At 38.6% G+C, this 22698-nt stretch overlaps 1 protein-coding gene across 1 annotated transcript; it reads right to left on the bottom strand.

Annotated features, from left to right (window-relative positions):
• Window positions 1–2480: 2480 nt before the first annotated feature.
• Window positions 2481–19800, bottom strand: LOC113585001 (myosin-7-like). The gene is made up of 39 exons (XM_035528313.1): window positions 19755–19800; window positions 19542–19595; window positions 18884–19086; window positions 18377–18520; window positions 18135–18291; window positions 17456–17483; window positions 16785–16890; window positions 16581–16673; window positions 16409–16472; window positions 15858–15956; window positions 15402–15505; window positions 15006–15144; window positions 14736–14854; window positions 14487–14636; window positions 13632–13802; window positions 13190–13499; window positions 12107–12186; window positions 11813–12018; window positions 11600–11723; window positions 11374–11510; window positions 11020–11275; window positions 10676–10918; window positions 10417–10593; window positions 10196–10341; window positions 9982–10072; window positions 9496–9885; window positions 8898–9024; window positions 8678–8796; window positions 7786–7982; window positions 6667–6850; window positions 6048–6213; window positions 5842–5966; window positions 5448–5756; window positions 5154–5357; window positions 4767–5063; window positions 3247–3351; window positions 3028–3123; window positions 2756–2890; window positions 2481–2614 (listed from the first exon to the last, which is right to left on the bottom strand). Exons 1-39 carry the CDS (start codon window positions 19783–19785, stop codon window positions 2594–2596), a joined length of 5907 nt encoding a protein of 1968 aa, XP_035384206.1. The 5' UTR covers window positions 19786–19800; the 3' UTR covers window positions 2481–2593.
• Window positions 19801–22698: the final 2898 nt, after the last annotated feature.

The following is a 22698-nucleotide window of genomic DNA, read 5'->3' as shown; positions in this document are numbered from 1 at the left end:
CGACTCAAGTATAAACGTATGCATGAAATTCAATTAATATTTAACGTCAGTGCGTTAATTACACATACAGGCCACCAGAGGGCGACATCTTTACAACAAAGCATGCCTATCACGAAGCACAACGGTAACGCTGCACAGACAGTTGGCTAGCACACCTAGCTAGCTTACCTACACAGCAGAAGCCTAATATTATCCGGCTTGTCTCTTCCTCACCCCCTTAACATTACCCACGTAATACCAAACCTGGTTAGCTAGGTTAACTGGACTAGTCGAGCTTTTTACTCCAACGCTTGAGTGGTATTTAACACAGACCAGAAGCTCAGTGTAAACACAGAGGCGTGTGTGTACGGGTTGCGAAGGTTTAGGTTCACGACGGGTTTCACATCTATTAGTAATTCATAAATAATACTGAAGTGTTCTCTAAAGCATTTTCTAGTTGCATGTTATCAGTGACAACAGTGCTATCTAGCGGCTAAACAACATTAGCAACCGCGCTACGGTTAGGCTAGCGGGGCCTGGAGGTAAATGAGCCAAGTGGCTATGCACATAATGGCAGTTTCCATTTAACATTACATTAAATGTCCAAACAAGCAGTCTTCGTCCACGGAGGAACACTTTACACAGCTAACTAGCTCGTTCACAAACATGCTCACCACTGGTCCAAGACGAAGCCATCCAACATGAACAGAAGAGCAGAGAAAACATGACATACCGACACAGCGTTCTGGTTCTAAAAAGGCGTAAACACGTTGATCGTATGTTGTTCATTTCGTTGGATAATGGTTCGCTTCACCACAGTCTCGTCAAAGTTAGCACGACGGACACTGTTTCACCGCGCATCTGGTACAGCAGTAAGCAATGTCAAACCAGCCTCCAACGTGGATTTCCGCTACACGTTTCAAAATAAAAGTTTGGATCTCTAATTGAGCATCACTGGGCTTTGAGTGGAAAGTCCTTTGCCATTCTATGTGCTTCGCGGAGGACCAACTCATAAGAACGAGTCTTTAAATTGTATCAATACATGTGATGAATATGCTTATTAAACTTAATATGTGGCAATTTGGACGACTAGGAATATCACTACTAAACCACAACTAATAAAGGGGACAGGGATGTCATTTGCAGTCATAAACTGCATATCCTATAAGAGCACATAATCAAATTCATGGAATATAGAAACAATACTATTGAAGTATAATTTCCCAGAAAATAATTAGATCCACCAAAACTTGATTTCGTTTATATAGCATTTGTCACACAGATGTGTAATTTCCAAACTGACAGAGAAACATAAATTCAACTAAACTTGAGATAGTAATGAGAACAAATAAATTATGGAGACTCTGCACTAATGCACAATTCAATTACAAACAAATTTTTAAACTCTACCTTAAACAGAGATAAAATGATTTTTAAAGTGCTAAAATGAAACAAACAATAAACATCAACAAATGTAAGATATAAATAAAGTATAACAATTTTTTAAAAGATTGAAAGGATATGAGTTTTCATGATTTATACAAAGCTCTGTAGTCATTCTCTTGGCCACCTGAAACAAACATCATCTCCCATCTTGCTTTGCTTTCTCTTCCTACATTTATTTTACATAAGTTACAAACCCATTGACTGATTCAACTGTTAACCCAAAGCACTTTACATTATTTACATCATAATACCCATTTATTTACCCATGCATTAGTAGTACTCGTCCATCCGTCCGTCCATCTGTCTGTCTTAGAATCCTGACCAGGGCATCTCCAGTGTGTTCCCTCAAGGTCCTTAACACTACTTGCCTACGTCACTAACAGTGAGAGTTTGAAAGGGTGCAATCCTAAGAACAGCTAAGATACCACACAGGACTCTCTGGTAGAGGACCTGAGCCTGAAGGAAAAGTCTTCCCAGAGGATCGAGTGAGGAATTATTCTTATATCACTGCATTTCCTCACAGCGACACCTCTGATTGTCCTTCCCAGCAGTGCTTTCTTTTGACCTTCCACTATCCCATAGAACCAATTGTTTTTACTCCAGCCACCACATCTGCTAAAAATTAGCTGTTGAGCCAAAGTATCCAATTGCGTTAACCTGTGTTACAATGATATGGTGTTCGGAGTGATAAAGTACAAACTTATATGTTACTGTAAGCTAATTACTTTTTCCTGAACCAAAGTTGTATAGCAGATTAGAGTTTATATTCTAACCATAACCTTCTCAGTATTCAGTACTCAGAAGTAATCAGTAATTTGAGATGAATAACTCTTCAAATGAAATACCTCAGTACTGCTGAAATTACGGACAAAGGTAAACCTTTGAAAAATATGATCCCAGGAACTTTGAATCTCCTTAGAATGTATTTGTTTACTTGCATATGAATTAATTCTTAGAGAATGCTTCACACACTCATGCTCATGTCCTTCAGGAACACTTAATAATGGTCACAGAACTTCAGTCATATATCCATGAAACACACAAGAGTCTAAGAGTCTAAATGCAGGATGTGATTTTATTTTGTGAGGCAGGAAACAGGGTGGGGGGTGGCACACTTTGAAAGAGTGTAGATACTACTGCAGTCTTGGAAGGTTGAAGGTCTGGAGCTTCACTCTTCATCAAACACTTTCTGTATTAAGACAATGGAGAAGGCAGGTTCTGTCAATGTATTTATTTAGAGGGAAGCGCAATAAACATACAATTTCATCTGCACATTGTATCTTGCAATTCAAAGGTTACAAGCACTGTGAAAACTGAAGAAGAAAGGTACCTTTGGGCCTGTTTCACGGCTTTTCGTACGCAGTTTGTTGACCTGGGACTCAGCAATGTCAGCCCTCTCTACTGCTTCATCCAGCTCATGCTGGAGTTTGCGAAACTTTCCAAGGTGAACATTGGCCTGTTCCTCCTGTGATACGAGGATACACGCACACACGCACACGCACACACACACACACACACACACACACACACACACAAGCAATGGTTTAGTGCAGCAAAATGCCCAGGACCATGGTAAGACTTTTTAATCTTAACAGGACTTACAGCGTCCTCGGCTGATCTCTTGTAGGCCTTAACTTTTAGTTGCAGCTTGTCCACCAAATCCTGAAGGCGGGCGATATTCTTGTGGTCTTCTTCAGTCTAGAGGTAATAAAGTGTATAGTAAAACATTAAAATTATGTTTATATGATTATTGTGCTGGTATATATTTTTTGTACACACCTAGAAGTTAACAAAACAATACCGCAATAGATTTTGTCAAACCTGGTAAGAAAGTTCTTTAATGCGACGTTCATATTTACGAATTCCCTTCACAGATTCACTACTCCTCTTTTGCTCTGCCTCAAGTTCACTCTCCAACTCCTTTACCTGTAATAAAATTATACGTATTCAGAATATTTTTAAAATATATTAATTAAACTTTAATAGGAGCAATTTTCATTCTGTTTATTGCTTCTGTGTTTGGTTACTGGGCAGGCCTGAAGATGATTGTCACTGTTAAAACTAGTGTACAATCTCTAAATGAAACCTATCATTACATCCAATGATCGACAAGAACAAAAGAAGAATTTCACAAGTCAATCACTGTACAATTAAGAACATACACACACACACACACACACACACACACACACACACACACTGACATATCCTAGATTTTGTATATTTTGTATTTGCAGGCCTCTTTTATATATATATATATATATATATATATATATATATATATATATATATATATATATATATATATATAAATATATAAAAGAGGCCTGCAAATACAAAATACAAAATATACAAAATCTAGGATATGTAGAGTGAGACATGAAGCGTGAATGAATACATCCTAGCAAGCAACTACCCCCCCCCCCCCAGTCCGAAATGGGAGAAATCACAGTCCAAATGAGATCAACAAATGAGATCAAATCCTGTAAGAGCTCCAGATTCAGAGAGATAGTGGCAAACCAATCAGACACGGTGACTGTGGACAAGATGCAGAAAACAGCAGAGCTAATATATGTGTGCAGTCCCAGGTGATGACTGAAATAAGAAATAGAGAGAATGTGGAAGGGAGGCTATTTTGCTGTAGAGTGATGTGGTGTGAGCAGTTCACAGGCACATTTCATTCACCTTGGCCTCCTGGTTACTGTAACACACTCACCCTGCTGTAACACACTCACCCTGCTGTAACACATTTACCCTAGTGTAACACACTCACCCTACTGTAACACACTCACCCTGCTGTAACGTACTCACCCTACTGTAATATACTCACCCTGCTGTAACACACTCACCCTGCTGTAACACACTCACCTTGCTATAACACACTCACCCTGCTATAACATACTCACCCTACTGTAATATACTCACCTTGCTATAACACACTCACCCTGCAGTAACACACTCACCCTGCTGTAAGACAATCACCCTGCTGTAACACACTCACCCTGGTGTAACACACTCACCCTACAATAACACAATAACCCTACTGTAACACACACCCTGCTGTAACACTATCACCCTACTGTAATATACTCACCCTACAGTAATATACTCACCCTGCTGTAACGCACTCACTCTGCTGTAACGCACTCACCCTGCTGTAACATGGCCACTCTGCTGTAACGCACTCACCCTGCTGTAACATGGCCACTCTGCTGTAACGCACTCACCCTGCTGTAACATGGCCACTCTGCTGTAACGCACTCACCCTGCTGTAACATGGCCACTCTGCTGTAACGCACTCACTCTGCTGTAACATGGCCACTCTGCTGTAACAAACTCACCCTGGCTTCCAGTTTTTGGACTTGTTTCTTGCCCCCCTTCATGGCAATCTGCTCTGCTTCATCCAAGCGGTGCTGCAGGTCCTTGATCGTTTGTTCCATGTTCTTCTTCATGCGCTCCAGGTGGGCACTGGTATCCTGCTCCTTCTTCAGCTCTTCTGCCATCATGGCAGCGTCAGTGATGGCCTTTTTTGCTTTTTCCTCTGCATTTCTGCACTCTTGCACTGCTTCCTCCACCTCAGTCTGAAGCTGGGATGTATCAGCTTCTAGTTTCTTTTTTTGGTTCAGTAAGCTAGTATTCTGTTGGTTGAAAGGGTCATTGGCATGACTGATATTCCTTTATGTTAAAGAGACCAAGAAAAAACATGCATGATTATGTGGACATATCACCTGTGAATGCAGGAGCTGCACTCTCTCGCTGACATCAAGCAGTTCTTGCTCAGCAAGCTTTCGTCCACGCTCGGTTTGCTCGACGACATTTCTAAGCTCCTCGAGTTCTGCCTGCAGCAGAACATTACGTCGCTCTACAATGGCAGTGTTCTCCTTTAGATCATCAATGGCATGGAGGGAGTCATCCAACTGAAGCTGGCAGTCCTACATAAAGGAAGTTGACTGTTAGGCATTTGCTACATTACATATCTGCTGGTATTTACATACTTATTTATATGCATGCATACTTCTCACCTTAAGATTGGAGTGGAGGCTCTTGAGCTGTTTCTGGGCTTCTGCTGCCTGTCTGTTGGCCTGACTCAGCTGAATCTCCATCTCATTCAGATCACCTTCCATCTTCTTCTTTACTCTGAGAGCCTCATTCCTGCTACGAGTTTCAGCCTCCAAAGAGCTTTGTAGAGTGTCAATTGTCCTCATTAGATTCCTTTTTGACTGCTCCATTTCCTCATCCTTTTCAGCCAGTTTGCGCTCAATGTCAGCCTTTATCTGGTTGAATTCCAGCTGCGTTCTTAGAATTTTACCCTCCTCGTGCTCTAAGGAGCCCTGTCAACAAAAACAGTGGGCTTGCTGGCTGTCATATAATTTGGGTTCTCTGCAGGTCATGGTGTAGGTGGCCTTGTCCGCTTACCTCAGCCTCCTCCAGGGCAGCCTGTATATCAGCTTTCTCTTGTTCTAGCTGCTTTCTGATCTTCTCCAATTCATGGATTGTTTTTCCACTTTCACCAAGTTGCTCAGATAGGTCAGTTATCTCCTCTGAAAAAGAAAGATTACAATTTTAAGAATAATATCAATTTTAGTATAGGAAATACAGCTTGATTTACGAAATTTCTAGACCTTGAAGAATCTTGTTTTCTCTTTTGATCGTCTCCAGTTGATCCAAACATTCCTCATAGGAGTTCTTCAGTTTGAAGAGTTCAGTGCTCAAAGATCTGGCTTCTTTTTGAGAGCTTTCTAGTTCACACTGAGATTCCTCATATTTCTGCTTCCATTCAGCTAATACCTGATAAATATAGTAAAGTGAATTTTAGATAATATAATTTACATAATGAACCAGGAATCTTTCCTTAAAGTATCATAGCAAAAAAGCTGTTTTAAGATGGTAGACACATTATCACTATCAATTCTGCTACACTGTTACTAAACTATCTTCATATCATATCATTGTCACTAAAACAGCTGTACTGGGGAAAAATAAATATTATCATGGCCTTTGTAATTAACAGAACATTTTAACATAGTCTTTGTGGTAGTAACCAATTATGAACTCAATTATGAAATGCCAATCAGTTATTTTGTGTGTCCACTGGCAGTACAGTTGGCAAATGGAAGTTACCAACAACCACAACCTTCACCTACAGCAGCTTTTTAATGATGCAGTACAATGATTTTTGGAAACTGAATCCACTTCAGAAATATTGCACTAATTATTAACAGGAGAACAGCTTGTGATCACCTTATCAAAGTGTCTTTGCTTTTTGTCCAAGGCTGCAGCGGCTGCATTAGACCGCTCCATGTCAACCATGAGATCTTCTATCTCATTCTGAAGCCTGTGCTTGGTCTTCTCAAGAGAAGAACATTTCGCATTCACCGCTTCTACTCCGTCCTCGGCATCCTGCAAACGCTGAGCCAGTTTTTTCCTGCGTAGTAGTGACAGTATAAATAACACATTAAAAAATGCTAAAACATTTCATTAAAAAAAAACAAGCAGAGACACAGACCAGTTGTTGGTTTTAGTAGGCCATGATCATTCTGTTTAGATTGTAAACCTCTGTGAAAGGGAGAGGAATATATATCTTTTATAAAAATGCTGTTTCTAGTAGAAGGAACCTAAGCCAGAGAACAAACTGTGAAAATGCACACCCCTCCCCCTCGTTTCATTAAACACTTCTGTTCGACTTGTGTTTGTATCCTCCTTTTCTCCTGCACGTTCTGCACCCCTAACACAAACACCTGACTCAGAGAGTAAACACCTGCATGTATTTCAAACACGTTCGCACTTGACCTCCTGTCGTGGCCTCCTGGGGCTCCAAACCCTCTTGTTCACTTTGGAGTCTTTACCCTCCCACTGCAATGAACAGCCTCGCCTAGATGCTCAAACCGCACCTGGTCGCCACACCTGGTCGCCGAGGGCCTGAGACAGGGTCTTGCCCAAAATCAGCTTTTACATAATTATAAAGATGTCTGTATAACTAGAAAAATGTTTGCATAATTATAAAGCTGTTAGTACCCAACCAACCTTCTTCACTTTTTGATTTAGAATTATTGAAAAACACCAAACTTTTTCATCATTATAGCATAATAAGAGACAACATTATGATTTTAACTGCACTGCTCTTCCAGTTGCTTATGACAATGATGGTTTTTTTCATGCTTTCATACCACAGCTGTTAATCACACATTCCCATGTATATTAGCTGTACCGTTACATTAATTTCGAATGCACAGATCTTTATTTATCAGATACTTCAGACTGTTTATCATATAAGTATGATCCATGAGAATGAGATTACGAGGATTATCTGTCTATGAGATATTATATGAGATATTCCAGGTGTTCGATTATGAATCTTACTTGGCTTCTTCCAGTTCCTCTGTCCTCTGGATGGCATCAGTTTCATACTTGGTTCTCCACTGGGCCACTTCAGCGTTGGCTTTGGAGAGGCTACGTTGCAGCTCAGCCTTAGCCTCCTGCTCTTCCTCATACTGCTCACGCAGGAGGTCCATGTCGTGACGTGCAGACTGCACAGCATGGGCTAGAGCGTTCTTGGCCTAAGGAAAATGACACAAGAGGTTCAGGACTCTACTACTACTACTAATAATAATAATAATAATAATAATAATAATAATAATAATAATTAGTTGCATTTATATGGCGCTTTTCTCAAACTCAAGGACGCTTTACAAATATCACTCTTTTTTACTTTTTTTTTTTTTTTTTTTTTTTTTTTACACACTCGCACACCTGATACTTACCAATCACAGTAGCTGTATTTGTTCAAAAACCTAACGTTCAGATATGAAGGGTTACATATTGTGAAAATGTGTTATTACTGGAGTTGCTTTCTTAAGACGTGTTATAATATAGTTGACCACAGATTGAGTATATGGTTAAAGGTCAAATTATTTTCATTTTCAGAAAGCTAGCATGGTTTACAATGTGTATTGATTATTCTCATTAAGAATTGCATGAATTTAATAAAACTGTTCCGTTTTCATTTTTATAAAATGAAAAATGACTCATTATTGTTCATTATACTGGTATCTGTCTGATATTACATGGTTCATTACATTTGTAAAGATCTAGACTCTTTATTTGGTGCCATTAGAAGTAATGCAGACCAAATATAAAGATCATGTGACATTACTTAGCTAATAAAATAATACAGTAATTTAGTTATGAATTGAAAGGTGATGTTCCCTTTTGGAAGTAATAATGCTAATACATTTGGTTTGCAGTGCTTTACCTTGACTTCCTCATCAAGCTGCCTTTTCAGATCTTCAAGTTGTTGACTGTAGGACTGTTTTCCCCTTGTGAGTTGAAAAACTAGTGATTCTTTTTCCTCTAGCTGTCTAGAAAGTTCATCTAAGTTGGAACCAAACAGAGTGTTAGTATTTTATTGTTTTATACTAATGTGGCCAACTCAGAACAATACCTGAGGCATACATGAGGTATACTCTGTGTACCATTCTCAGCCTGAAGCTTGGTCTTCTGCGTTGCAAAATCGTTAAGAGATCTTTGGTTTTCCTCACACTTGTTTCTAAATTCATTCAGCTGGTCCTCCAAACCTCTGCTCAACTTCTCCAGGTTGGTCTATTAAACGTTAATGAGACAAATTATGTTACACTGTTTGTACCTTTTAATACTTTATGTATTTAAAGTGTTAACTCACATTATAGTTGATGAATGCAGTCAGACTGTATCTTGTTTTTGCTTTGAACACATTATATATGGTGAAAAACAAATTATTCATTCTCTGCAGTGTGAAATAGATCATTAATGATTAATATGGATGAGTTTACTATGCTAGCAGTACTTTGGTCTGAAGTACTATATGTTTATTAGATGTCTAAGCTTGTGTAGTAAAAGTAAGTTTATTTCTGCATATAGAATATTGGGGGAAGCATATAATTACTGATATTAAGAAATTATATAAATATTATTGTTATGCTATGCAAAGCTTGTACTCGAACACTTTCCATTGGTAATTGGAATAGAAATATTTATCACTGAGAATTTCATATTTTTCAGAGTAGACATTTTCATTATTTAATCCAAACCTACTTTGGATTTCACAATATGTTCCATGCTGGAGACCACGTCATCCAGCTCCAGTTTCAGTTCACTCTTCTCCTTCTCCAGCTTTTGTTTGATCCTCTGCAGGTTGTCAATCTGCTCACCGAGCTCTGCCATGCTGTCAGCTTGTTTTTTTCTCAATGTGGCAGTTGTGGCTTCGTGGTGCAGCGTCGCCTCTTCGAGGTCTCGCCGCAGTTTCTGGAACTCTGCCTCCCTTTTTTTGTTCATCTCGATCTGAGCAGAAGTGGCTCCTCCAGCTTCCTCCAGCCTCTCGCTGATCTCTTCCAGCTCTCGCGCCAGATCCGCACGCTGCTTCTCAACTTTGGCCCTCGCAGCCCGTTCTGCCTCCAGCTCTTCCTCCAGTTCCTCTACACGAGCCTAATATAAAGCAGCCTGTTTATGTGGCTACACAGTAATATTATTACAATACATTACAGTACAGTACAGTCCATAAAATGTAATAGAAAAAAATACCTGCAGTTCTTTCAATTTTTTTTGGAGTTGCAGAATTATGGCTTGCTCGTCCTCAATTTTACTAGTAAGTTGGTTGATTTCAAAGTCTTTCCTAGTGAAAATCATTTGTTTTATGTTGTTAAGATTAATTTACCATATTTTTGTTAATCATATTTATTGTCAACATAAAGCAGACTTTAAGGATTAATATGTCATGTTTCCCTTTTCATCTTACTTCTTAAGACGTTCCTCCAGTTGTTGTTTGTCATTTTCCAGATCCATTATACTTTCTTGGGTCAACTTTAAGTCCCCCTCCAGCTTTCTCTTTGCCCTTTCAAGATCCATACGAATCTTCTTTTCTTGCTCTAGAGACCCTTCTAACTGTTGGGGAAGGAAAAATTTAACTCATTGGCTTGAGAACTGTCAAATTGGACCTTCTTTGTGTAAGTCACTCACATCATCAACTTGCTGCTCCAGTTTGACTTTGGCTTTGGTGAGTGTGTTGACTTTGTCCTCTTCAGTCTGCAGGTCATCCAGGGCTTGTTGATGTGCCTCCTGTAGAGCTTTCTTCTCCTTGGTTAGCTTGGCTATGATTTCATCTAGAACTGCCATTTCTTCAGTCAGATTTTTCACCTGCAATGTAAACAATTTTGAGAAATCCATCTTTCCATCATCCATATCATTGTACAAGAACTAAACATGCGAAGGACAACACCTTGTTTTCTGTGGCGTGCTTCTCTTTCTCCACTTTAGCCAAAGTCAGTTCAAGATCATCGATGTCTTTCTTCAGTTCCGAGCACTCATCCTCGAGCTTTCTCTTCTTCGCTGTTAGTTCAGCATTGATCTCTTCCTCATCCTCTAGTCTCTCAGTCAGCTCTTTCACTTTAGATTCCATCTGGATCTTATTCTTGATCAGCCCTTCACATCTTTCCTCAGCATCACAGAGGTTGTCTTGCTCCTGTTTACATTGAAGAGCTCGTGAAATTAATATCTTTCGTTTTTTTGTTAATTTCTTTTGGTCATTGTTCATGTTTTTCCTCAAACACCTTTCAAACCTACCGCCTGCACTTGAAGCTGGAGATCATTCTTCTCTTGAAGGAGAGACACCATCTTCTCTTCTAGCTCTTTTTTACGGGATTCTGACTTGGCAAAAGCCTCTTTGAGCTTCAGGAACTCCTCTTTCATATTGGCCATTTCCTTCTCTGCTTCAGCAGAACGCAATAATGGTTTGATCTTGAAATAAAGCTTCATCCAGGGCCAGTTCTTGACACTCATAAAGGCGCGCACATTCCACTGGATTACAAGCAAGGCATCCCTTTTAGGAACAAAGAAGCCAAAAACAAACGAACAACAAACTTTAGTGAAAATTACGGCGAAAAAAAGAATGAAGGAATAAAGCTTTTTAATTGTTACCTGCGTTCCACCAACTTCTGGTACTCAATTCTCGAAAGAAGCCCACGAGACCTTGCTTGAATTCCCGTGATGATTTTAGACAGTCTCTCATCTCGCATCTCTTCCAACTGACCTAATAGACCAGCTTTGAAAAACACCTGGAAATAATTTATTTTTATGTTTAATCATTTCTACTTTCTCAGAAGGCAGTTTTAAAAACTCTCAACAACTGAAAAAAAACTCTTACCTTAGTGTGTCCAAATCTGTACTGTTGAACATCTATATCAAGTGAAGCCAACAGTTTTTCAGCACTTTTCCTGCTGTCAATGAACTGTCCTTCTGGGATTGCAGATGGGTTTAGGATACGATATCTGCCAAATTAGTACAGAAAATTATCACTTTGCAGAATACCTCTAGTGTTATCATTAGTTTTATCACAGCTTGGGTAATATTCTCATACCTCTGTTTGAAATCACCATACAGGATTCTGTTGGGGAACCCCTTTCTACAGATCCTGATGCCCTCCAGGACACCGTTGCACCGCAGCTGGTGCATAACAAGAGGGTTGTCCATCGCACCCGGAGTTTTGCTCTCATTGGGAATTATGCAGCGTACAAAGTGGGGATGAGTTGAACGCAAGTTTGTCATTAGCTTATTGAGATTTTCCTGTCAATGGAAGCATTGACATAGTCGTTAGGGAGAGTAACGCAAAGTGGTTATAGAAGAGTTGTTTTCCATTTCAGCGTGCACAAACCCTGTGAAGTGCAGACACTGTTTGAAACGATGAGCCTTTCTTCTTCTTCTCTTTTTTGCCACTAGCACTGTCTGACATAGCTGAAAATAATTGAAAGTGTCAGCCTTAAAAGATAAAATATTTCAGATTCATACATGGTCACAGTTAAAGTGTTTCAGGCCATTTTACAGAATGAGGTCACCATCTTGTGTCCCCATACACGCCATTACACAAGCACAAAGATGACATCAAACATCTTCCAGGTGCCTCATCATCCCTTCATGGGACGATTAAATAGATCTCTGGGCCTCTGGGTGGGTAATTCTGCCAGTAACAACCTTACGTGTGCTTTTTGCTTCTTAAGTATGTGCTGTTATCAATGCTTTCAATTTTGCATGCTGCTGAATCTCGACACTATATTATGACACTTGGCTTGGATGTGTCAATACAAAGTAACTATTGGACTTTACAGGAAAATATTGGAAATGTACAGGGCAGTACCTTTCATTGCTTTCCTGAAGTCATTTGATTTTATCAGCTGCACTTTTCCCTCATGCATATGCATGAGGACATGACTACACCTGCTCCCTCTCTGCTCTCTATCAGTACAAATATAAAGTGACTACATTTTACTTGCTCAAGATTACAGTTGCCCTTCTAATTACAATATAAATATATTTATTGTAGTTTAAAACTTGACTGTAAGGGAGCTGGAATCTGAATGGAATTGCTTATCATATATCAACTTTGTGAAACAAATAATACTCTTATAGTTTATGGATTTTGTTGTAATTTGTAGAACATCTTTCAGGGCTTGACCATAAATATGAAGGTTGAAGTATTCAAACCAAAAATTGTGTGTGTGTTTTTGAATTGAGCTTTTAATTTAGCACCTAAAATGGGCATGCTAAAAATGTGGTCAATTTTCTTTGTGGCCTTCATCTTTAATTAAACTGATAAGTAAATACATGTGTACATGAATACAATAAGTACAAGTGCAAAAGACTATCAGATGCAAGGGAAAATCCGTGGATGGAAGAAGAATCCTTAATGTAAATGCTCTCAGAATTCAAATGATGGCTAAGGTGCTTTAGTCTGACATACCTGAATCTGCACCAGCATAATTGGCGAACAGTAAGGCCAGTAGTTTCAGTGATGATTTCTGGTAGAGTCCAACCACAGTTTCATTCAGTGGGTCCTTGTTTTTCACAAGCCAGTTGTTAATGTTGTAGTCTACAGTGCCAGCATAGTGAATCAGGGCAAAGTGAGCCTCTGCTTTTCCCTTCATAACCCTCGGCTTCTGGAAGTTGCTGGATTTCCCCAGGTGGTTGTCATAAAGCTTGGCTTTGAAGGTGGCATCTGTAGCTTTTGGGAACATGCATTCCTCTTCGAGGATAGACATGATACCCATTGGCTAATAAGTAAGTAAACAAGTAAATATATAAATAAACAGAACATCAGCATGTAAATACTGAAATCTCTCTCAAGGAAAGCACAAAACCTGCACCACTGAAGATAGAAATGTTTGAATTGACCAGTGACCCACCTTCTCAATTAGGTCAATACAGGCCTGCAGGTCCATGCCAAAGTCAATGAAGGTCCACTCTATACCTTCTTTCTTGTATTCTTCTTGCTCCAGCACAAACATGTGATGATTAAAAAACTGCTGCAGCTTTTCATTTGTGAAATTAATGCAGAGTTGCTCAAAGGTGTTAAACTGTATAAAAAAAGAATAAATGACATAATTGCGACATAAACTGGTTTTGGTCAATGAAGACTGTAATATTTGTTTGTTTATACTTTAAAAGGGGTTGAATGAGAGTGTTTACATTACAGACCATAAAACTACCAAGTCTTAAAACCTCTTCCATGTATGTTTTAGCTGAACTAAATTGTGTTTAATTAACTGCAGGGTTAGTTTATTTGACAGCAACAGCAGGCCCCATTGAATTAAATTTAGCTGAAAATTTGTCAATAAAGAAAATGGCTAAAATATGCTCTGCTAAGCAGACTAAAATACATCTTATATGAGAAAAAACTAAATAATATTTTTTAGAATATGTAATATTTACATGGTCTAATTTCTCTTGTGTTTACACTAATGGTCTTCATTGTTTCTTTTGTATAATAAATGTTAAATGGTTATGTATTCAAAGTTTTTTTCCCCCTAAAACACTTGGATGTAAATATAGTTACTGACACACATTTAGCATATAGCATGCAAAATGTGGAAAAAAACAGCAATAGAAATGATTCCCAGTAAGAAGGTGTTTTCAACAACCTGAGGTGTTAGAGCATGGCTTTATAAAGTTGCAAAAAGCTCACACAATTAAAAGAGATTACATAGTATAGATTTAAAAAGATAAGAGGGTGCTGTAATTTTATGTATCTGAGCACTCACGTCAAATATCTCAAAGCCAGCAATGTCGAGCACGCCGATGAAGTACTGTCGTGCCTGCCGAGTTTCTAGAGACTGATTAATCCTCATCACCATCCAGAGGAACATTTTCTCATACACAGCTTTGGACAAAGCGCCAACTGCATAGTTCACCTGAGAGGACCAGTATGAATCGTCTCCTGTCAAATTTTTTATTTATTTATTTTTAGCTGAATTTGTTTTAATTTTCTAGTGATTTTTTTTTTTTTTTACCTGTTGGACATTTTGTCCTTTGGTCACCCATTCGTTCCCTACTTTCACTCGTGGGTGACACAAACCCTTAATGAGATCGGCAGAGTTCAGGCCCATCAAGTAAGCTGCTTTGTCAGCGTCTGCAAAATAATTCAGATTTCTGTATTTAAATATAACAGATTATAATAAGATGATCTCATATAACTTAGATGTCTGTATTCAAATATAAAAGATAATTAATATGCTTCTGTGATATTATTTAGTAAAATCTTTTATTGGCTTTCTGCACACCTTCAGTTCCATCGGCTTCTGCCTGCTCTTCACGCTGCCTTTGCTTAAACATCATGTTGCCATAGTGCATGATGGCTCCCGTCAGTTTGTACACAGAGTTTTTTTCCTCTTGTGTGAAGCCCAGTACATCAAAAGCGTTCTGGAAATTAAAAATCAAGTGTTAATGATATGGAAGCTCTGGGATATATATATATATATAAATTTTACATTTTAGGTTTTTATATCCTAACACTAAGTATTAGAACATAAAATCTTGCTTCATAAAAGACTGCTAGTAGTTTAGGTTAAATAATCCTGTAATCTCTTCAGCTATCACTTATATCAATTTCTGTTCAGTCATGATTAGAACAAACACAGTCACATAAATACAAAATGGCCCCAAAGCTTGAAGCTCACATCAGTCGCCATGAGTTCATCTGCATCATCAATAGAAGGAACCGTCGTCTCTCCCTGAGAGATGAAGGCATAATCGTAGGGGTTCGGTGTCACCAGGAGCATCTCTGTTGGACACAGAGGGGGTCCGCTCGTTAAATGTACCGACTCTTTGTTGGACACAGAGGGTGTCCGCTCGTTTAAATGTACCGACTCTTTGTTGGACACAGAGGGTGTCTGCTCGTTTAAATGTACCGACTCTCTGTTGGTCACAGAGGGGTCCGCTCATTTAAATGTACCGACTCTCTGTTGGACACAGAGGGGGTCCGCTCGTTTAAATGTACCGACTCTCTGTTGGACACAGAGGTGGTCCGCTCGTTTAAATGTACCGACTCTCTGTTGGACACAGAGGGTGTCTGCTCGTTTAAATGCACCGACTCGTTTGAATGTTTCATATGTGAAATTATTCCATGTACCAACCAAGTATCTCAGGTTTCTTGTTTGACAAGATTTGATAGAAAATATGATAGTCTCTCTCTGCTTTGAGCTGAAAGATGACACGAGACTTCTCCAGGAGATCTTAAAAGAGAAAAACAAAAAGCTACAGTTAAAAAGTGAAAACTGTGTCCTTATTTCTGTATAAGTACTTCACAAACATGATGTATTTCCAGTAAACTCCCACTACATGATAAATGCATAAATGTCATGGTACCCACAGGAATTTCTCATCTCTTTCAATTTCTTACATTTATCAAATGTGTGAATGAGGCACGCACATTCTAAATCACAGCGCACATGTGTGAAAATAGCTCACAGACAATGTAATACCACCAAACAAATATTCTTTTATGCTATATATTTTTTTATTTTTGTAGCAGAATCATTAGACAAAAGCCCACATGATGCAGAGGTTAAAGTCGTGTGGTATTTAAAAGTGTAAAAAAAAATGTTAGTGTCCAATACATCTGAAGCACATGGTGTTTTTTTTCTAGAAAATCTGAATCAGGTTATTATCATAAGAAATAGCTCACATGTTTCAATGTCAGCTGATGCCAATTTTCCTCTGGTATCAAAGTGAATTCTGATGAATTTACCCTGAGGGAAAAAAAAGTTAACTTTTTTAGATAACAAAATTAAGGCATCTTACATAAAGTGGGAATTGTTCATGCATTAGTGTATGTGTATTTTTTAACATTTTCTTACAAATCTTGAGGAGTTGTCATTCCTGATAGTCTTGGCATTGCCAAAAGCTTCCAGAGCAGGGTTAGCTTGGATGATTTGATCCTCCAAGGTCCCCTGAAAGTGACAGATGTATAAAAACATTTCAAATTTATATCAACTCATATAACAGTTTTATAGATTATATTATGAATGACATTTTTCTTAATTATGGGAGTAAATCAAAACCTTGTTTTGAACAGCAGCGTCTTTCTTTACACTGCTTGCTGCTATGCTGGCAAAGTACTGGATCACTCTCTTAGTGTTGACCGTTTTCCCCGCGCCTGATTCTCCACTAAAAGTAAAGCATGTTGGCCACAATTCATAAATCATATTAATTATCATTTATATGGTGAAGTAGTCAAAGGAAGTTCATTTATTAAGCATACCCATGTCAACTGAGATACAAAATATACATCAATAAATAGTTTATAAATAAATGTTGTTATTTAAACAGCAGAGCCACATGATAGTATAATATATTATTGGTGAGAAACATAAATGCTAGAATACTGCCAAAATGATAAAAGATTCTGCATAACAAGGTAACAACAAGTTTAACCTACTAAAGTTATACTCTGATTATGCTGTGGTTATACACTGGTTATACTGTGATTATTGTGTGGTTGTGCTGTGGTTATACTGTGGTCATGCTGTGGTTGTACTGTAGTTATACTGTGGTTATTATGTGGCTATGCTGTGGTTGCACTGAGGTTCTGCTGTGGTTGTGTTGTGGTTACACTGTGGTTATGGTGTGGTTGTGTTGTGGGTTTCCTGTGCTTACGCTGTGCTTTTGCTGTGGTTACACTGTGGTTGTGCTGTGGTTGTGCTGTGCTTATACTGGTGTACTAGAAACTTACGTGATCAGGATTGACTGGTTTTCACGGTCTTCCCATAAACAAAAAGTATGTTATTCAATGTAATTATACATAATCTTTAGCCATTTCTTAGTAATTAAATATTATATAGAGAGAAATTGTAAAAATACATGGTAATAAATTGTAAAAAACTGTTGTCAGTTAAAAAGGAAACAGATATAAATCCGCTTTGAGGAGTTATCAAAGCAACACAGGGCACCTAATAAAGTTCCCAAACCATCAGTGCCCAAATGTCAGTTGTATTGATCCCAAAGCAAGGATGATGACATGGTATGTCATGAATACCTTAAAAATAATGAAAACATGCCTAAATTGTACAATATTTTGGTCTGATAATTCTTTAATCTTTTTGTTGTTGTTGTTGTTGTTGTTATCTGGGCTCTAAAATCGTTTTTAACTAAATCATATAAAATGGGTGTTGCTATGAGAAAAAAATCTGGCCTTCTATAATGTGGTTTGAGAAAAATATCTATGACATCACATCACATGTACCTTTAATAATGTGTTCAGATATTAAACTACTTAACAATATAAATATTTCTTTCATTTCACTGGTTAGGAGTTGATTTTTTAAAATAGTTTCTATTGTATGCAAATATTTATGAGTGGAAATATTTGAGTGAGATAAAATAACTATTATTTGTGTGTTTGACATGTTTACCTGCTAACATGTACTGGTAGGCGTTATCAGAGATGGAGAAGATGTGCGGAGGAGCTTCACTCCTCTTCTTACCCCTGTAAGCTACAACCACTTCCTGGTTGTATACCGGCAGCCACTTGTAGGGGTTGACAGTGACACAGAACAGCCCTGAGTAGGTCTACGGAAGAAAGATATTCACACGGTTACATCCTTATAACAATAGAAAAAGGTTCGGGTGATTCACAGCAAGGTCGTGTACTCACATAGATCATCCATGCTGCGTATCGCTCTTTAAGGTTAAACAGCACAGCGGGCTCATGAAGGAAAGTTAGCATCGCCATGTCTTCAATCTTATCAAACTTGGGGGGATTCTGTTGCAGAATCTGGCTGTCCTTGCAGGTCAATGTCTGAAAAGGTATTGAAAGGACAGAGGTCCTTCATCAGCTGTGCAAGCAAAGTGCTCTGGATAAGAGCATCTACCAAATGCCGTAAATGTAAATCTAAATGTATAATTCATTCTCAAGTATATACAGGACATAGAATATAAAACCTAAAATATAAGTGATCATAAATTCCTTAAATAGCCCACCTTTACCTTGCAAACAGAACATCACCAAACATTTACTAACTGGCAATCCAAAAAGATTTCTCTTTCCTTTGGGTGCTTTAAAATTTCTATTTCCATCTAACTTAAATGTCCAGATTTTGGGAAATAAGGATGTTCATATATCCATGAGAACACAGGTAAAGGACAAATATTTTGCACTGACCTTTCCTGATTCTGTCTGCACAGTCACTTTTTCTCCTTCTCGACTGGTGATAGTGGCCTTGACAAACTCCTCTACGGGATCAGGAACGAAGCATTCCTTCTTCATGTCGAAGGCGCGTGTCTGTGCCTCCAGACGCTCCCTGTCAGACTTGCGCAGGTATGGAGCTGCGACCCCAAACACGGACATCTCTGCATCTCCCATAGCTCTTCGGAGACAATTTACAGGTCAAAAGAAGTTACCTGTACATGGTTTTAAAAGTTGGTACAACTAGAGTGACACAAACAGTGTGTGTGTGTGTGTGTGTGCGTGTGTGTGTGTGTGTGCGTGTGTGTGTGTGTGTGTGTGTGTGTGTGTGTGTGTGCGTGAGTGTGTGTGCGTGCGTGCGTGTGTGTGTATGAGTGTGTGTGTGTGTGGGTGTGTGTGCGAGCGTGAGTGTGTGCGTGCTTGCGTGTGTGTATGAGTGTGTGTGTGTGTGTGTGTGCGTGCGTGTGTGTGTGCATGTGCGTGTGTGAGTGTGTGTGTGTGAGTGTGTGTGTGTGTATGTGTGTGTGTGTGTGTGTGTGTGTATGAGTGTGTGTGTGTGCGCGTGCGTGCATGCGTGCATGTGCGTGCGTGTATTTCAGAGCATAAAGCCAGTGTAGAATGAGCAGAAATATACCTGTGGTTTCCGCCTTACTGGAAGCAGAGGATGGAAGGTCAAATGATTTTAAGCCTGAAATGGAAAGAGAGCAAATACACAGTTCAGTCAGCTCTTTTATCAAGTATCCATATCCATCCTGTGAAACCAACACACAGCTAAACAGTGTTAAACGTTACATTGTTAAAACATCAAGGACATCTAAGGTTTGTACACTGAAAGCTCACAGAACACCTGGACAGACGTGGCAGTCGTTTTTCACCATACAATAGCAGAGACCTCTTATATAGCGTCTGTCACCCTCACCCTATAAGGCCATAGCTGTGACCTCCCAGAGTACACACTCATCACATCAGCCTTATGCACTCTCACACTCATAGGTGCCATTTTGGGGGTTTGGGCTGTCAGCCAAGAGTGTAGCATATCTGCTTTGTGTCCCATTACCACACATTCTCCATCACTGATTGTTTAACCCTTTATCTGTCACTCAATTATTTATTAAAGGAGTCAAAAACATTTTGTTGTTCAACAAATATGAGCAGTGCTTTTCAACAGACCCTTTTGCTTTCATTACTATAAAGCCTTATGTACAAAAAAGAGAAAAGGTACATTTTTTACTGGTTCCCAGAATGCTGAATAGAAGATCTTTAGCGCTAACCATGCTACAATTTCTATTTTCATCTATAGTTGAATATTGGCCACAATGCTCTGTAAGTTTTTTAATCCAAGCACTCACTGTTATTGTTACCAGTGGTAATATGGTGTCAGCTCATGTTTGAGGACAAACTGACAGTTCCACTGGTGCTAGCGCAGTATGCTCTTCTGCGCTAATGATGTTACCGGTCAAAGGTCAACTATACATGTTTTGCTCTATTTGGTTCCTCCTGTTTCCCACAAATTCATAACAATATTGTGCAGTACATAACTATTTGGCTGTGGAGCAGACAGCTGTTAGTTTGTTCTTTTTGTGGTGTTGATAAGACTTTTGTGAAACATGCAGTTGTATGTGTTATAGCATTTATATCCACTCCGATGTGCTACTATCTAATCCTCACTCTTTATTAGCCTGTTTATAATATATCCCTTGAGCACAACAATTAGTGCATATTTATAATATGAAAAGATTTAGAATAAACTGTCAGATTTATAATCAGCTCTCAGTTTACTGCAGCTGAGCACATCACTATGAGGCTACCACAGCTGACTCCAGTATAGGAGCAGAAATTCCAGGGCTCCCACTACCGTCTCTCACTACGATCCCTCACTCTAGTCTCCCACTACCATCTCCCAATACTTTCTCTCACTACATTCTCTTACAATGGTCTCTTACTACAGTCTCTCAATATGATCTCTCACTACAGTATGGTCTCTTCCATCAGGGTTTCTTTTCTTGACACTGCAAACATGACACATAACACATAGCGTTGCTTGTGTTGCAACTTGCAGGTTCTCTCAAAATAAAAACAGGAATAATTTCATTATTAATCCCACCAGTGCTGTTGTTTTGAATCACTTTACCAGTGTGAAGAAATGAAACATGAAACAACGCTACCTGCTGCATTTGAAATAATTGTGCTACCTTTTTTGCACTGACTGCAGTGTGTATTTAAAATAGGATGCTTCCTTAAAAGCTGATGGGTGAGGTATGCAGTGATACGGTGGAGCTCTGGAGTGCTGAGGGTTCTTATCAGGTTATCAGGAGAGGACTCCATGGTCCAGGATATACTGCCAGCATTACAGCACCACCAGAGATGCTTTCAACACTTCACAAGCCTGTTAAGCTGCAGTCTGGATACTTTTTGTTTTGACTGAATATCAGCTCCTAGCTTTAAGTTTAATTTGCCTTAAATATTCCAGGTCACCAAAATGTTAAAATATTCAATCATCTAAATACTTGCTACAGCTAAGAATATCACAGGAAAACAATATGGAAAACAACAACTCTAAAGAAGCCCAAACAGGATAAATATGAAGAGTATACTGTCATTTCACTTTATCAGCTCATCCACTCTGAAAACATCTCTTTTTGCAAATACAGTGTAAGTTAAGTTTGTTGAAAACAAAGCTTGTATTCAACTTATCCTTATCACTTCAGTTTGTGTTAACCCTATATCTAAAGCCCAGTCCTATATCTAAACCTAACTCTTTATCTAACCTTGTGTAAACCCTGTATCTAAACCCATCTCTTTATCTAAACCCATCTCTATATCTAACCCTGTATCTAATCCTGTAACCAACCCTCTAAAATGTAAGAATATTGGAACAGAATTTGACCTTCCCAGGAGTCTCTGCATGGACATTTCTTCCATGATTCAGTGCAGAATCGTCCTGGAAGACTTTGCCCCAGGACCTGGACAACTTGCCTTATTTCCTTAATGAAAGTAATAAGAACATTAAAAAACTGTGTATTTTTTCTCTTTATATAATAGTAGAATACATCTAAAGATATTCTGTTATAGAGGATGGCAGGAAGTCTTTCCAGTTTCTTTCCACAAATGATGCAGTGGCTTCCATGTTACGTGCTTTCAGCAGTTTTACACTTCACACATGAGATCAGTGAGGTTCAGAGCTGAGCTTTGAATAGGCCTGACTTTTGCTCTGTGCTTCAGTACATAAATACATGCATGTGTATATAAATATTTTTCATAGTTCAAACTCATAAAGTTACATTTTAGTTTTAAAAATAAGTTTGTAATATTAAGGTTTGTTCTTCTAAAGTTTGATTATTTCAAAATTATTTATATTTTACTATTAAACCATTACTTGAGCAACAGTGAAATGTTCTTTTTTAAATGTTGTGCTTCACCTAATAATGCAATAAATATGACCACAAGGAGGGTCTGAATACTTATGCAAAACACAAATATTACTGACTTTTAAGGATGGATGTGAATAGTACAAATATGGCAAATTCCTTATATTTATTCTCTGAAATATCCAAAATATTTAATACTGGGTTTGCCCTTCAACCCAGTTACCCTTTATTTAGAATAACAGGGTATAACTGGGATAAGCATGTGCTTGTGGATGATAGGATTCAATGCTGTGGGAGCCATGTGTAAGTCAGAGTGTGGCAGGAATAAGCACACACAGAGAGCTTGTGGTCCACAGATGCCAGCTGTCTGTCTCCTGAATTATTCTGGCACATGGCTATCTAGTGCATAAACCTGTCAACAAC

This window comes from Electrophorus electricus, chromosome 11 (genome assembly GCF_041902795.1).
Source record: "Electrophorus electricus isolate QZ-2024a chromosome 11, ASM4190279v1, whole genome shotgun sequence".
In the NCBI taxonomy this organism is placed as follows: Eukaryota; Metazoa; Chordata; class Actinopteri; order Gymnotiformes; family Gymnotidae; genus Electrophorus; species Electrophorus electricus.
Note: the sequence above shows the minus strand (reverse complement) of the source record. Positions and strands in the feature narration are given on the sequence as shown.